This window comes from Crocodylus porosus, unplaced genomic scaffold, assembly GCF_001723895.1.
Source record: "Crocodylus porosus isolate Cpor-Errol unplaced genomic scaffold, CroPor_comp1, whole genome shotgun sequence".
NCBI lineage: Eukaryota > Metazoa > Chordata > Crocodylia > Crocodylidae > Crocodylus > Crocodylus porosus.
In genome coordinates this window covers 33,379,066-33,395,262 of record NW_017728950.1, presented here as the reverse complement: position 1 = coordinate 33,395,262, position 16,197 = coordinate 33,379,066, and the positions used below count along the sequence as shown (strand labels likewise).

At 42.5% G+C, this 16,197-nt stretch overlaps 1 protein-coding gene across 1 annotated transcript in view; it reads left to right on the top strand.

The window, feature by feature from the left end:
* SVEP1 (sushi, von Willebrand factor type A, EGF and pentraxin domain containing 1) overlaps positions 1–16,197 on the top strand; it is a gene marked incomplete at its 5' end in the record, with an annotated part of 177,639 nt that overhangs the window by 54,884 nt on the left and 106,558 nt on the right. The window contains 3 exons of the mRNA XM_019554729.1: positions 5,898–6,056; positions 6,335–6,514; positions 11,105–11,284. Coding sequence (XP_019410274.1) covers positions 5,898–6,056; positions 6,335–6,514; positions 11,105–11,284 — 519 coding nt within the window. The remainder of the gene's footprint in view (positions 1–5,897; positions 6,057–6,334; positions 6,515–11,104; positions 11,285–16,197) is intronic.

Sequence of the window (16,197 nt, the reverse complement as noted above, 5' to 3'; positions counted from 1 at the left end):
ATGTGTGGGGCATGAGGGCTCCAAGCAGCCCCTTACAGGCTGGAACTCCTTCAACCTGCAAGGGAAAACCCACAGTTTCTCATGTTTTTCTCTTTTAAAGGAGAATCCATTTTTAAAGTTTGTTCATGACCCTTTCATATATTCTTGTGACCTGCTTTTGGGTGATGACCCATGGGTTGAAAAACACTGCCCGAAAGGACAAACTGGTGAATTGATTCATCTGTGTCTGAAATTAATGCAGAGCACATGTGGAGTATAACAGGAAATATTAAAGAGCTACAGAACATGCTGAGATTTAGTACAAATCCTCTTCTGATCCTTGGACTTACAGACATGCCATATATTTTCCTTTGCAATCTTACTACAAGTCCCATATATTAAATGTTTAAACAAATCCACTTCTCTTGCATATTTATTGTAATTCTAGCATGCTTCTAGCTGGGTTGTTCTTGACAGGACTATATATTCCAGAGTGCAGAAAGGCAGATTACAAACTCTGACAATGATTTTTTTTCCATTATAATTTTTCAAAAATACTCAAAAGGGACATGATATCCATTCCAGTTAACTGCCTTTTGTGAGATAAAACACAGAAACCATAAATGAAGAAACAGAAAACAGGACTAATGGAGAAGGAAGGGTAGGGTGGCAACATGAGATAAGGCACACAAGACGTGCCCCTCAATGTGTGCATGCTCAGGCAGTCTGTTATCAGTTTCACTGCCCTATCTAGCTATTACTCCTTTAAAGGAGCCAGACAGCAGTCGATTACAAATTTCAGGGCAATTAATGAGGACCAATAGGATAGGCCTCTAAAGATTTCTGAGAAGCTGGCATGTGCCCCAAGATCTGGTTGTCCTGAACTTGAACAGATTATTTATGCCCTCAACAAGTGCATTTTGTGTGACAGGCAATATATCATATGCAGACCCATTGCCAGTAGGAGTACAGCCCCATAGGCATACATTGCCTTTGCTGTCGTCTGTTGAATGTGTTGAGGGCTTGGATGATAAAATTCTAAAGCTATACTACCATGTCACAGCTAGGAATGCAAATAAAAGTATGGAAATGCTAGCAAATTATGATTCACTGTAACCAATTAATATCCTCTCTCTCATGGAAGTTATGACTTCGACTTAGTACAATCTCTAAGCTTAATGTAAAAAGTCAGGCCCATCCAGTGATGTCAAAATGCAATTTAAAATGTGAATGACTTCAAAGCAGAGGAGTTAAGATAAATAAGCCTGCTACAGCATTTGCCAGCTCACTTGCATTAATAACACAGTAGCATTTATTAGTCTAGAAGGTTTTGCCTCTTTTTTTGCATTTGCTAAGGCACAAGGAGGATCTTGGGGTACCGTAGCGCAAAAAGATATATAGGGGCCTTTAAACATTATCAGCAGTTCAAACCCTAAAGAAAAAAAAAGAGTTTTAGTAGCTGTCAACTTTGACAGTGTGCAGTTGTCTAATATGCAGTGGGTTCTTTAAAAAAAAAAATAAACAAAGTCTAAAATTGGTTATCACTATTTAAAATTCTTCAAGTAGTTCACACAGCTGTTAACAAATGGATAAGCCATGTCTATTCTGAGCCAGATTCTTTGCTTCTATACAGTGCCTGATAGCTGATGTAACCCATTTTGTTATTAGTTACACTGACATAAATGTGGGGCTATAGCGAAGAATCATTTGGAGAGCTTTGTCAGTGTCTGTGAGAGCAGGATTTGACATTTAACACATTAATGTATTGGAACAATAATAATAATAATAATAATAGCATTTTATTTAGAATGCAAGAACGAGTTGAAATTATATAGATAATTATCTCCATCTCAGTTACTTATATTTAATAGAACACAGGCTCAATTTGGACAGAAGAGTGACTGTAGCAGGAGGTATCCTACAGGACAGTACAAAGCAAGCTGCTGTCAACCTGGCAAAGGATAAACCCTTAATCTGAATATTTATTAGCATGAAGTATGGGAAGTACAGTTAGTGGCAGGGATTACTTACTAATTGTAATTTAGTTTAGTTGAAGAAATTATGCATTTTTTAAAAAGACACAATCTATCAAATTCATCTCTTAAGTATATTAAGCTTCTCCTCTCTCCCTTACTCTGGGATAAATCAGGAACAGCTCCATTGATGGTACTAGACTGCACTGGTGTAATTAGAAGGAAATCAGATCTGGGTTCTCTCAGGCGTTCTGTAGATTTGAATTTTTTACAGCAAAATTACCCATCCATCAAATTTGTATTCATACATTCAAATGAAAAACATTGGCCTCATGCTGTAGAAGAGGATCTTTTGCTGTATCTCAGACATTAAAATCCACTGGAACTCGTGCACTGTGCTCCACATTCCTGATTTTCTGGAATGTCATGTTTTACCAGTTTGATTTTTAATTTGTCACTAACTTTATTTTCCATTTAAAAAGTCTATATTCTGTACTCTGAGGGTAGAATCCTGTTTTATCTAATGAACAGAGTTCATCTCAAGTTGCACTTTGGTTGTCAACCAGGTGCAATACATTCTACTCTAAATGTTCAGTAAAATTGCTGTAGTTTTAAGTTTGCATTTTTATAGTGCAGAAGGCTTTCCTACTAGAAGATTAAAATACTAGTATAGTGTAACAGGGGGCAAGCTCAGGGGGGCCAGATCTCCTGCTGGCCCGCCCAGCTGTTTCTATGGGCAATCTGCCCAGTCTCGCCTCCCACAACTTTGTTGTTTCCATAAACTTTTGGTATAATACGGGAGACTGCCCCAATACCAGGGGATGCTATCTGCAGCTCTGTTTCTCCCCGACACCGCAGCCCAAGTCTCGCAGATGGCATCCACATGTTGTAACCATATCCTGGCCCCTAACTGACCTCTCTCATTGGGCTCCATGCCCCTCACTTATAATGGGCTGCATGCCCCACACACACAGAGTCAGGGCTCCTAGCCTCTGGGCTCCTTGCCTCTCACTAGGCTGTACTCCCCTTGCTAGGCTCCACGCCCCTTCCCAAACTCTGGGCTCCTTGCCCCTCATTTGCTCTGAGCACCTTTCCCTCCTCTGGACTCCTTTGGGTCCTGCCGACCTCCTTGCCAGGTTACCACTAGGATGTGGGAGCTGGGGTTAAGGTGCCCCGAACCGCCTTTCACTGGGGAGGTAATTGGCCTGGTATTTCAAGGAGGCTTTCACACCACTTGGAGCCCCACCAGGCCATCCATCCCTGGCAGGGTGCAGTTTTAGGTCGTGCCCAGGACCAAGAGCCTCCTATCCATCCCCTTAAAAGCCTCCTATCCATCCCCTTAAGCCTTTACCTCCAGGGTTGTTCCTGCTGCAGCTCAGCTAGGCAATGTTTCTGCCTGGCTGGCAGCAACAGACTGCAGCCTTTATGTACTAGGTTCTTGAAATGGCTGCTGCCATCAGGCACCTGCTGGATGCCTGACCCAGCCCTTAAAGTGGCAGGCACCAACAGTGCCCTGCCACACATAGTAATTACTGTATGCAGCCAGCACAGAAGGATTTATACTAAACTGACCTGAGATTTGTACATAGACTTTCTGGGCACATATACAGTTGCGATTTACTCTAGAGTTGACCAATTAGTTTCTCAATAAAGCGTCACAGTCTACACGTGCACAGTAAACTAATTAAGTCCGCTGTAGGACAGTACTGGCTGACAATTACTATCCTACAACAGAGTACTTACTTGCGCTCAAATGCACGTGTTGACTGTGTCTGGGCCTGGCTGGAGCACAAGGGTGTTACAGTGCTGGGGGTTGCCCCTCCTGCCCCAGCCTCACCCTCGCCCCCACCCTTGACACCACCACCAGGCACCCGGGCCTAACCCTCTGGGTCAGTTTTTACTCGGTGCTCTCTTATGTAGTTTGGAGATTACAGGAATTGAGAGGGTTTCGTTTTTTAAGTGTGAGTTCAAAGAATGGCTGTATCTAGAAGTAAGGGTTTTTTGCTGTGTGGGAGGAGAGTAGGGACCTCTTTAGCTTAATAAGATGAAGTGCAGTTCCAAAGAGGATGGCACTAGACTGTTCTCAGTGTTAGCATATGACAGAACAAGGAGCAGTGGTTTCAAGTTGCAGCAAGGGAAGTTTAGGTTAGATATTAGGAAAAACTTTCTCACGAGGAAGGTAGTAAAGCACTGGAACACATTACCCAGATAGGTTGAGGTCTCTCCATTCTTGGAGATTTTTGAGACCTGGCTAGACAAAGCCTTGGCTGGTATGATCTAGTTGAGGATGGTCCCGCTTTGAGCAAGGATTAGAACGCTGCTAGCCTGCAAGGGGAAACCCGTGCTTTCATGGGTTTTTCTGGGGACCTGCTTACGACCCTTTCAAATATTCTAGGCTCACTTTTGGGGTGCAACCCACCAGCTGAGACATGCTGTTTCAAGAATGGCCTCTTAAAGGTGCAGGAGCAGCTATCCTTATATGATGGAAGAATGGAAAGTGCAACAGGAGACCAGCCTGGCTAGAGAAAAGCCTGAAATATTTAATGTCTTATTTACTTCAGTCTTCACAGGTGATGAGTACAATGAGATTACAGAGGGATTACAGTGAACCTTAAACTGAATGGGAGCTAGCAGTGTGCTCTTGTTGCAAAAAAGAACAACAGCATGCTGGGTTGTATTGCAAATCAAGAGAAGTGAAGGGAGTGGCATTTTAATTAGGGCGAACTAAAGCACCACAGCATTTTGTGCATCAGTGTCCCTATGCTTCAAAATAGTGGTGGGGATGCTTGAACTAAAGCTCGTTTCACAAGCTTTACTTCAAGCACCTCCACTGCTATTGATACATGAGATGTGGGAGGCTGCTGGAGTGCAGTAATTACCCCTCTCCAGCAGACTCGATTAATCAAGTCTGCTCCAATGCTCTGTAATTATCGTGTGTTAGAGCAACCTCTGCTCTCGTGTACAGGCACCCTTCCAGGCCTACTTTCCTTTGATCCTAAGTAATGTCTTAAGTATCATTGTTTTTATATTCTACCTACGGTGATTATTTGTTTCTCCATTACTGTACTATCTGAGCAGCTCATATTTTAATGCATTTGTCCTCAGCACCACCTTTTAACTAGGGAAGTGCTATAATTTTCTTACAGATTGGAAACAAAGGCACAAGGGGACCTAGTGATTTGACAAGGTCACACAGGAAATTGGTGACAGTGTTGGGAATTGAACTCTAGTGCCCTAATTGCTGGAATTCTCCTATTGCTGGTCTTATTGCTTTAAGGTGTCTTTGGTAAATCTCTTCCATACATATGCACACAGTTAAAACTCTTGAGTAGCGTATAAATTACTTTAAAGGTTTTGGAGAATAATTGTTTTGATTAGTTGCTCCATGGGCTCTGATTCGCATTGTATTTATAGCTAGTTATATAATATATCTTTTATATGTCATAGAATGAAATACAAATCAGGATCCCAGATGTAAGTTTTTCCTTGCACAATAATATATCAGTAATTCTTATGTATTGAGCCTGAGCATAATGTTGACATGTTTTTGGAAACCTGAGGCATGATTCTGAAATAATTTATACAAGTGTAAATCAGGCATGACACTGAAGCCAGTGTAGTTATACAAACATAAAACAATTGTGAAATTGTACCATCCTTGTGCCCCAGCCAGTGAGCTTTGGATATGTCCTAAAAACTTTACAGATATATGTGGGAGACAGGGTCCCTACCTTGAATGTTATATCCCTAGAAGGAAGAAGCAGAAAGCAAAGCAATTGGTACGTGATGCAAACCATGGACCATGGATATATTCAGATCTCTTTACTTTCTGAGATGGACGTATGTATTTAAAAATATTCTTATGCAAATTGGTAGTCCAGTGTATTTTCAAAAACTCTGGAGTCTCATCCTTTTCTTCTAAAAGTCTCCTCCTTTCTTGGATAGCTTGCCCATCAGGAACTTACAAGCCGGAAGGCTCACCAGGTGGAATTAACACTTGCATCTCATGTCCTGATGAGAACCATACTTCTCCACCTGGAAGTACCTCCACTGAGGACTGTGTCTGTAGAGAGGGGTATCGTGCTGCAGGACAAACCTGTGAAGGTAAGTCTTTCCAGTAGAGATCATGAATAGCCATGTAAGGCACAGAATGACACTTAGACCCAGACATTCTTATTGTTGTTGTCTATTTCACTGTGAATGAAATATCAAGGCATAAGTGGATTTTACTGTACATTCACTTAAAAGCCTGGATGCTGTAATATAAAAAAAATTCCAGATCTAAGCAGCCATACAAGTTGGAAATAACAAGGATGCTTTCCTTAATTTAGCAGCTGGATTCCACCCATCACCTCTAACCCTGTGCTTCTATAATTGATTAGTTGTCCACTGCCCTGAACTGAAGCCCCCTGAAAATGGCTACTTTATCCAGAACGTCTGCAACAACTACTTCAATGCTGCCTGTGGAATCCGATGCAAAGCAGGGTTTGATCTAGTGGGAAGCAGCATACGACTTTGTCAGCCAAGTGGCCTGTGGTCTGGTTCAGAAGCCACTTGCAGAGGTAGGAATGACATTTGTTTAGAAATATCTTTTGACATGAGTTGTCTTTTTTATGATGTTTGGGGCTGCTTTTTGTCTTACTTTTGCTGGTTTATGGTCAGTTCACTCTAAACCTCAAGTGATAGAATATTTAAAAGGGAATCCCCATGATGTGCATTTTGTTTTCCAGTTTACTAAAATAGAGGAAGAAAACCCTCAGGAAAAAAATGCGGAGTGATATTTTCTATAATCAAACACTTGGAAAAGGTCCATTCTATCCTCTCTTGCATCCCTGTCCTGCAAGCACATGTACTACACGATGTGAGGTCTTTGCAGTGTTGGTTTGTCAGAACCTCCATGTGGGAGTCATGTTGGCACAGATGAATGTTGACATTGGAATTTGGTGGCAGAAACACGCAAGACGAATCTGCCTCGCAAGTTTCTGATTTGTAGTTTGGGGCTTATTATGGAAATGAAAAAAACAGATGGGGAAACTCTGGGTCCTGTTTATTGTCCCAGAAGAACTTTGAGGGCAGTTCCACTGGGGAGAGACTGACAATTTCCCTGATGCTGTGTGCAAGGGAATGGCAACCGGAAAGGAAAGAAACAGCAGGCCCAGGAAGCACAGTCAGAAACGGGGAGGGGTGTGAATAAAGGCATTTCTCTAGAACAGCTCTAGAAGGTCTGTATTATGTACAGAAGAGTATTGTACTTTCTTTTTGGTGTGACCTAACTCCACTCCAGTGGCATTAATGCATATGCAGAGCACACTAGAGAACTGTGCAGTTCTTGAAAGGAAGCTGAATCTGACCTCTTTCAAGCGGTCTACTCATGTACTGAAACTGCCTTTCTCCCCTGCATAGGGACAAGGAAACTAACAGTGTTTCCCCAGTCTCCATATAGTTGGCATCTGCCCCATAGTGGCTGGTATATGCACATCAGTCACAAGGTGGGGGACAAGGTGAGTGGTACAGCCAAGGGTAAGTGACAGAGCTAGAGAGCAGCCACTCCTGAGGCCATACTCACCTGGTAGCCTACCTTATCCTACCTAGCAAATTCCTTCACAAGGGTTGCAGAACTTAATCAAATTCCAGTAACCTCCAGAAGGAGGATGAGGAAGTAAGTTTGAGAGTGGAGTATGGCCATGTCTTTCCAACAAACTGAGTGCTGATGAAATAGTTTGGCAATCCAGCTGTGTGTGCACGAGGGTGTTGGGAGATCATATGTTCATGATAGAAGTTCTTTTACAAAGTAGTCTGAGGAATGATACATCTGGCATGTGCTTGCCATGAGAGGGTAAAGGAATGGCTAATCCATTTGCTCTTGAACAATCTACACTGCTGTAGACTGCACAGAGAAGACAAGGAATCTAGCACATGGAAAGCATAGAAATCCCTTTTGGGGAAATGAAAGGATATTTTGTCTATTGTTTGTTGTCTGAGGGAGGTCACCTTATTTTTTTCTTCAAGGTTTTATGTTTTCCTTTCAATGAATAATTTGACTTTTCAAGAGAGTGGCAAAAAGGTTAGTTCTCTGCCTTGAGCTGTTATCGTCATGTTGTCTTAATTTCCTTTGAAGCATCCAAGGATATCCTTTTAAGTTTTTTCTGCTACAGTGAATCATGCTGAAGTTTCTGTATTAAAAAAGAGACAGCCTTAGCATATGTGGTGTCTGCTTTTCTTCATTCATACAGTAAACCACACTATAAAAGAGAACAAGATCAAAGGGCTCGGTTCATGGCTGTCATGTTAATCCCAGCAGTATTTTATCATATAAATTAGGAAAGGACAGTGAAAGGATTCTAATCCCTTTACAGGCTGCTCATTTTGGCGGTAAACATTCAAGCATTTTGGTGCGTTTGCTTTGCTAGCTGAAATGTGTTGTGTGTGATAAGTGATGCTTAGACTCATTAGAACACCTTCAGTAACTAGTAGTGGCTGATAGAAAACAAGACAGTATCCAAATAGCAAAATGACTGTTGGATTCAGGAAATATATTTATAATTGTGATGCCAACAGAATATTTTTATTTGAATTCATGGGGATATTTCATGTTTGTGAAAAAATGCCTAATTTATGACCTGACAAAAGAATGTTCTTCTGGGGGAAGGCGCGTTAATAAATGTGTCATGTGTCCAGTTCCCCTGCCTACATACTTCTTTCATGCCAGCTGATGACCAGACCTGATGAGAGGTAGAAATGGACACATGGCATGCTACATGATTTGTAGCGATGGTTGCCTGACGAACATTTCCCCAGTGCTCCTACATTTATCTAGGCTCCGTCAGCCATGCCTCATTCTATACTCTGCCAAAACCCACGTGCTACAACTTTGGCCACAGAAGAAACCACGATACACTGATTCTCAACTGAGCTGTTGCAATATTTCAAGGTTCTGTGAGATCCTTTGAAGGATGCCTCAAGGTGCAAACAGGTAAACACAGGCTCATCCCTTCCCAGCCACTCCTCCTCATCCCCTTCCTACACTGCCTTGCTCCTGAGCAAGGGGGGAAGCACTGTGATAAATTAGTTTTTGAAATGGGGTGCCACATAATTCACAAAAGTTGTGGAGAGGTGCCTTAAGTCTCAAAAGGCTGAGAGTTGCTACCCTACAAGTATGAAAATAGTATACTGTAGTACACTACTACATCAGTTTGCACCAGAATTGTGGTAGGTGTACCCTTCTCAGTGCAGTAAGGTAAAGAGTAATAGAAAATGGATGTGAAGTGCAGTCCTTTCTTTCATTTACTAGAAACCTAATGGACTAGTAAGTTTCCATATCTCTCTGATACCAGCATGTGTATCTGTGAGGGGAGAAAAAGGAAAGCAATATCCTGCAGCTGAACTTTCAACATTATCCATAAAATGTTGGCAGTACTGGATTGGCATTCCTTATCCATTGGTAAATAGCTTTATTTCCCACACCCCAACATTTTAATATCAGTCTCTTTCAAAAATAATTTTTTTATATATATTTATCTTTATGTCATTTATATTCCTTAAGATTTTTACATCTGGTTTTCGTTTGGTTAATAACTGAGGAACTTTGTTCACTGATTGGTTTTAAGAAGACATGCAATCTGTTGGGCCAACATGTGCAGTTATATAGATGTACTTTCTCATCAATATGTGTAATAAACAACTACTGAGAAGAGAAAAGATTGCTGCCAAGTTGGCTTAAGTCTGAAATATATTTGGAAAGAAAGTGAGTGGTTTGCCTCCTACGCTGGCGGGGGGTTAGCTGGTGAAATCAACTTTCTTAACCACAGAATAAAAACTCACCCCAGACTCTGCAGTCATATTCCATTAAAGGCTCAACCCTTCACCATTGCAGTCAGTAGAAAGACACAGAAAAGGGTCTAGCTATTAAAAGATAACAGTCTCCGTCATTCTGGAGAATGACAGTCTACATCATTTTTATCCAGTTGTTGCTGTTTATTTGTACTGCTACTTCATTCATTAGAAAAGACTGATGCAGTACATTAAGGTTGCAAGTTCTTACAGAGTTGATTTTAATCTATCTAGGTCAGGGGGACGGGTAGGGAGGCAGGAAAACGTACAGACTGCAGACTGAATCCAGCCTGGAAAGCCACATCAACCAGTCCTGGGTGCTAGCCCCATGCAGTGACAGTCTGGGACCTCCTCAGCCTGATGTGTCAAATCTAGTGCCTGTGGCTTTGGCCAATCTGAGATGCAAGCTGCATGTGGTACCTGTTCCAGCTGGTCCAGGGATCATGGGTCACAGGGGAGGCATTGCGTGCAGTGCTGTCCTGAACTGGCCAGAGCAGGCAGTGGATCTGGTAGGCTCTGTGAGTGTCCTGCATGCTGGATCTGATGTCCTCTCTGGCTGGTCTGTGCCTCATGAAGCACCAGCTTGAGCCAGTCTGGGACCTGTTGTGCATGCAGCATCCACCCCGACCATATATGCTGTGAGTGTTGCATGTGGTTCACATCCCAATATAGCTAGTGCGGGAGCTGCATGCAGCTCATGTCCCAATTTGGCCAGAGCAGGTTCCTCTGGGTGCTGGATTTAGTATGGAGGGGGAGTGATGGGGGTGTCATGCCTTCACCTGATCTGGTCTGTGGGGCTGGCTCCGTGTTGTTTATCCAGTCGGTAGACTGCTTCCAGGCCACACATCTAGCTTGCAGAATCAAGTTAATTTGACACCCCTGATCTAGGTAATTTATGTTAGGGTATAGTATTAGAAATTCAGCAAGAACAAAAAGTATTATACTCAGCCAAAACTAACGTATTCTCCCCAGTGAGCATCACTCCCCCAGCAAACTAAACACATTGTCTTACTTGTATAGCCTTAAACAGGGAACCTTACTGAACACCTGGATTTTGTAGTGATCTCTGATTTTTGGGTGCCTAACTTAGGCCTTTTCAAAGTGTCCCAGACCTTTGAAAATTGCCCCAGCTAAATTTACTCGTCACTTTTGAAAACCTGTATTAACCTGAATTACCAGTGTGTTGTTTTTAATGTATTCACCTCCATGAAAAAGGCCTTTTCAAGTGATGTTTAAGCTTATTGTGGTATCCTTCTGATGGCTTATTGTGGTATCCTTCTGATGGTTTAAAACTTAAAATATACTTGTTTTACGCTTTGCAGTACGAAAATGTTCAAAACTTCATGGGCCTGATAATGGACATATTAATTGTTCATCGAGTGATATCTCCTACAAGACTGTGTGTTTTGTGACCTGTAACGAGGGCTTTGAACTGGAAGGAAATGCCAAACTCATCTGTCAAGGAAACTCTCAGTGGGACTGGAAGGAACCAAAGTGTCTGGGTATGTTTTTGGGTTTTTTGAGGGTGGGTTGTCATTATATGTCTCTTCCGCTCTCTTTGATGAATATGGAGCTAAAGAAAGAACAATGATCTCTGTGTCTGTGTACCTTATAATGTATTTTGCAAGGTAGATTGAGGCGGGATTGGTAGAAAGATAAAGAAATTTTGATGTCCACGTTGCTTGTTGATACCTAACACAAACAGGTAACAAGTAAAATTTGCTACTGCCTGGTAGCTGTTAGTCAGCCTATACAAAATTAATTGGTGATCACAGTCCAGTTTCCAGTAGAGAAAGCTAACACAGAAGAGAGCACAAGAGTTAAATAAGCAGGGAGACTGAGCTCTCAAAGCTAGAGAAGAATCAACCTGCTAAAGTTTGAGTCTTGTTGGCCAAGTAAAGCCTGGCAGACTTGGTGCAGTGGTGTGCAGAAGTTTACATTGCTGTGGCTACACCATATCTGTTGTGTATATAAGAAAGTACTTCTGAATCCAGGAGTGTCTGTTCATCACTTCTTATGAGTAAATTCACAGAAAATGTTATTCAGTAAAGTGTGCGTGCATGCATGCGTATGTATGTGTAGCTCCAACAAATTGAAATTCAGAGATTGTAAACATAAAACCCAACATTTCAGAAGCTGGAAATATATGCCCCTAGAAATTCAAGGTGGAGTTAATATCACTTGCACTAAACATGTCAGGTCCTTAGATATAGAAGTGATTTATATTGCGCCTTTAATTATTTATAATTTAAGAACAACCGGCACAAAATTTTGACCATCCTAGGAAATAGATTAAAATTGGTCCAAGATATAACTACATGCTTTTAAAACATCATTAAAATAATTCAAAATGTATTTGAATTGGGTACATTGGGTGCCCAATTTTGCCTCCATTGAACGCAGCGCAAAAACTTCAATTAACTTTAAAAAGATTAGGACTGGGCCCAAAATACTATTGGAGGATTGTTATATGAGGATTTACCATGGTCATTAGTTAAAAATCTTGAATTAATTTTTAATCATGATGATTTAGTGCCATTACATATCTAAAGGCTGCCTCACGCTGTACAGTATTTGACTTTTCTTAATCGGGTGAGTTATGTGAGAGTTTCAAAGTTAATGACAGCAAAGTTTACTTCTGTTCTTCCCAGAAATCCAGTGTAAGAATTATCTTTGATTGTCCTATAGCAACAAGTGTTAGTTGAAAAAATATGTGCTCACTTCTGGCGAGGCTGCAGTCAAAGCAAACTTTCATTGACTCCCACTGACAAAATGTAGAGATGTGAAAGTCATGCATGGGATTATTGCAGGGGCATAAAGATTCAAGCCAGGTAGAGACAGACAACTCCCTGATGGCATGTTCATAAACTATTGTGCTGCTTAGCACTGGTCACAATAATTGTCCTCTCTATTAAAAAATTGCACCTAAAATCTGAATTTTATCACCTTAGCTTTCAGGCATAAACCCTTATTGTGCTTTTTTTCCCTGCAAGAACAAAGAGCTGTATATAACCAGAAATTCTTCTCCATGACAGTACTTTTAGCCTGTGATCAAGGCATTTCTTAACCTTCTCTTGGATAAAGTAAATGGAATCAGCTGCACTTTTCTCACTGTAAGGCATATTTTCCAGACATCAGATATTCTTTGGTGTTCTTGGATATTCATGGGATAGTCACGGTACCTTCTGTAGAGTCTCTAAGGCCATGGACAAGTATTACGTTGGTAGTGCTAAATATGCCTTGGTAGTGCAACCGAAAGCAAGCACATAGCCATTCAAGCTGTTTATAGGACTACAAAGATGCTTTAAGTTCTACAAAATACTAGTGGTTACAAAGAGGAACTTCCTGGTTTTGTAGCACTCTGCATAACACCTGTGCAGTTTACAAATAGCACTACAGGGGTCTCTAGGACCCCTAGCATCCACCATCCACTGCTGTCTCTCTTCCCCTCCAAGGGGGAACCTGGGAGGGAAAGCAGTTAGTTCCTTGGTCGCCTGTCCAGTAGTGAGCTGTCAAGGAGCCCTGCTTGGGACCCTGCTGCTACCACAGCCACTGTGGCCAGCAGAGATCAGCTGGACTAGGTAGGGAGAGGGTCCCGCACAGCTACGCAGTGTTTTGGTGTGACAGCCACTGTGAAAAGCCCAGAAAGAGCCAGTGTTTTGGCCATGGGGTTAGGGCTCCCCCAAAATGGCCTTGTGGCTGACGGAGCACAGGCTCTTGCCAGCAAGAGCCCATGCTGTGGCAGCTGCAGCAGTATTACTGAGGCCTTGCAGGCAGCCCTACCGGTTGTTGCCACCCTGCCAGGTTACCAGTGATAGCAACAGCTGGTCAGAGAGTGACAGTGCAGGGGATGATGCCACCTGGAAGCTGAAGCAGCAGCAAGACAGCTCCAGTTACCTCACTTAACAAGTTTCTGTGAGGGCAGGGGGAACAAAGGAGAAGCACCAAGTCATCACCTGGCTGGAGAGGGCCTTTGAGGTGACTTCGTAGCTCTCTGGCCAAAGGGATTGAATGTCTATATGCCTCCATAGTGCCATGTTTTCCTGGTGCCAGAAGACGCTGAGACACTTTGTATCACTACAAATGAACGTCCGTCCCTACCGTGAATTACATCACCTGTTGAATCCATTAGGCTTTTTGCATGAGGCAGAAGTGCATGCAAGCACCTGCTATGTGTATTTTAGTTACGTAACTTTTGTTGAAGATGCTTTTTGTAAAAGTTGCCTTGGAGTGCATTACTTTACAAGGTGTCTGAGAGAGAGAGAGAGAGAGATTTTGGAATTTATCTCATTTGCAAAAAAATAGAAGTGTTAATTGTATTCCACTGATGGATGGCTTATCGCCATCATATTAGGTTGAATGGATATTGTCAAATGTTAGCCTCCTCACAATATTAATCTCTGCTTTACTTAGTCTATAACAGTGATTCTCAACCTTTGTAGACTTGAGGCACCCCTCTTTACAGTTGAAGCACCCCTTGGAAAATGCCAGCTCTTAGTCTTCACTTGTTTTTGACTACAGAAAAAACAACAGAACAATTCTTCTGTTGCAGAGAACTTGGGTTACAACAGGTCAGAATGTACTTAATGCTGTGAATTCCTATTTGAAATCTCAGACTATTTTGCGGATCATGTTTGAACACCTAACAGTGCTAACATTGTGTGGCACCATGGGGCACTCAGACTCTTTAAAGGATCTCAAGCACCCCAGGGTGTGGTGGCACCCTGGTTGAGAATCACGGGTCTGTAAGGTGCAAATCTATCCTGCCTTTTACCTGAATTCAGCTTATCATGGCTAATTATTCTTTAGAAGACAAGTGCAAGATTAGTTGGCATTAATGCCAGGGGCACTGATGCCATCTAGTGTTGAAAGAAGCAGTGTGTCCTTTTAAAATTTGTTTCATCCTTCGAGTTATTGGGTTTAGCAAGCAAAAGATGAGGGTTGAGAGAGAAAAATTAATAATGTATTCTGCAGTGTTTTCTTTTGTCCATTTTCTTGAAATTCACTTCCTTGTTTATGAATTGTATAGTGTGCTTAATTGATCACAATCAACTTTACTTGCTACCTTCTTATTTTACAAATGAGGTGGGAGTCTTCTCTCTCTCTGAAGTATTTTAACCCTGGATCTCTACTAACTGGTATAATTGACATCAAATTCTGACCCATACACTGCAAGATTATTTTATATTTCTTCACATTACTGTAAGTAGACTCAGAAGTCTAAATTCTGCTCCCAGTTACACTATTGTATTGGAACTGGGACTAGCTTCCTGGATCAAGGACAACAAGAAGTCCTTTTTTAAATACATAGGAGGCAAAAAGAAGGTTCTGGGTAATGTGGGGCCCCTGCAAGACACATTAGGAAATTTGGTCGTCACACCAGCGACAAAGCCAACATATTTAACGATTTCTTTGCCTCCATTTTCCTGAGCAGTGACCAGAACAGTCACCCGCTGGGCCCCCTCAGCCCCAGGGGAGGTGCACCTAGGCCAAGGGTTAGTGGGGAACTAGTTAGGGAACTTCTGGAGGGACTGGATGTATTCAAATCAGCTGGTCCAGACGATCTCCACCCTCGAGTGCTGAGGAAATTGGCTGAGGTCATTGCAGGACCCCTGGCACGCCTTTATGAGCACTTGTGGTGTTCTGGTGTGGTGCCAGAGGACTGGAAGAGGGCCAGTGTGGTTCCCATTTTCAAAAAGGGGAGGAAGGAGGACCCGGGAAACTATAGGCCAGTTAGTCTTACCTCGATCCTGGGCAAGCTTTTTGAGAAAATTATTCTGGCACATATTCACGAGGGGCCAGCTGGGGACTGCATGCGTAGGGGCAACCAACACAGGTTCATTAGCGGCAGGTCCTGTCAGACCAATCTGGTGACATTCTATGACCAGGTCACCAAATCATTAGATGCAGGGGTAGCAGTGGACATAGTCTTCCTGGACTTTTGGAAAGCTTTCAACACTGTCTCTCACCCTGTTCTCATTAAGAAACTGGGGGACTGTTGTACTGACACCCACACGGTCAACTGGGTCGCCAACTGCCTGGAGGGCCGCACTCAGAGCGTGGTGGTGGATGGGTCATTTTCGACCTGGGGGGATGTGGGCAGTGGGGTCTCCCAGGGGTTGGTCCTCGGGCCCGCACTGTTCAACATCTTCATCAGTGATTTGGATGAGGGGGAAAAAAACACCCTGTTCAAATTTGCTGATGACATTAAGATGTGGGGGGATGTGGGCACGCTAGAAGGAAGGAATAGGCTACAATCGGACCTAGACAGGTTACAAGGGTGGGCGGATGAGAACAAGATGGGTTTCAACACTGACAAGTGCAAAGTGATGCACCTGGAGAGGAACAACCGGCACCATACCTACAGGTCAGGGAACTCCCTTCTTGTCAGTACAGAGGCAGAAAAGGATCTTGG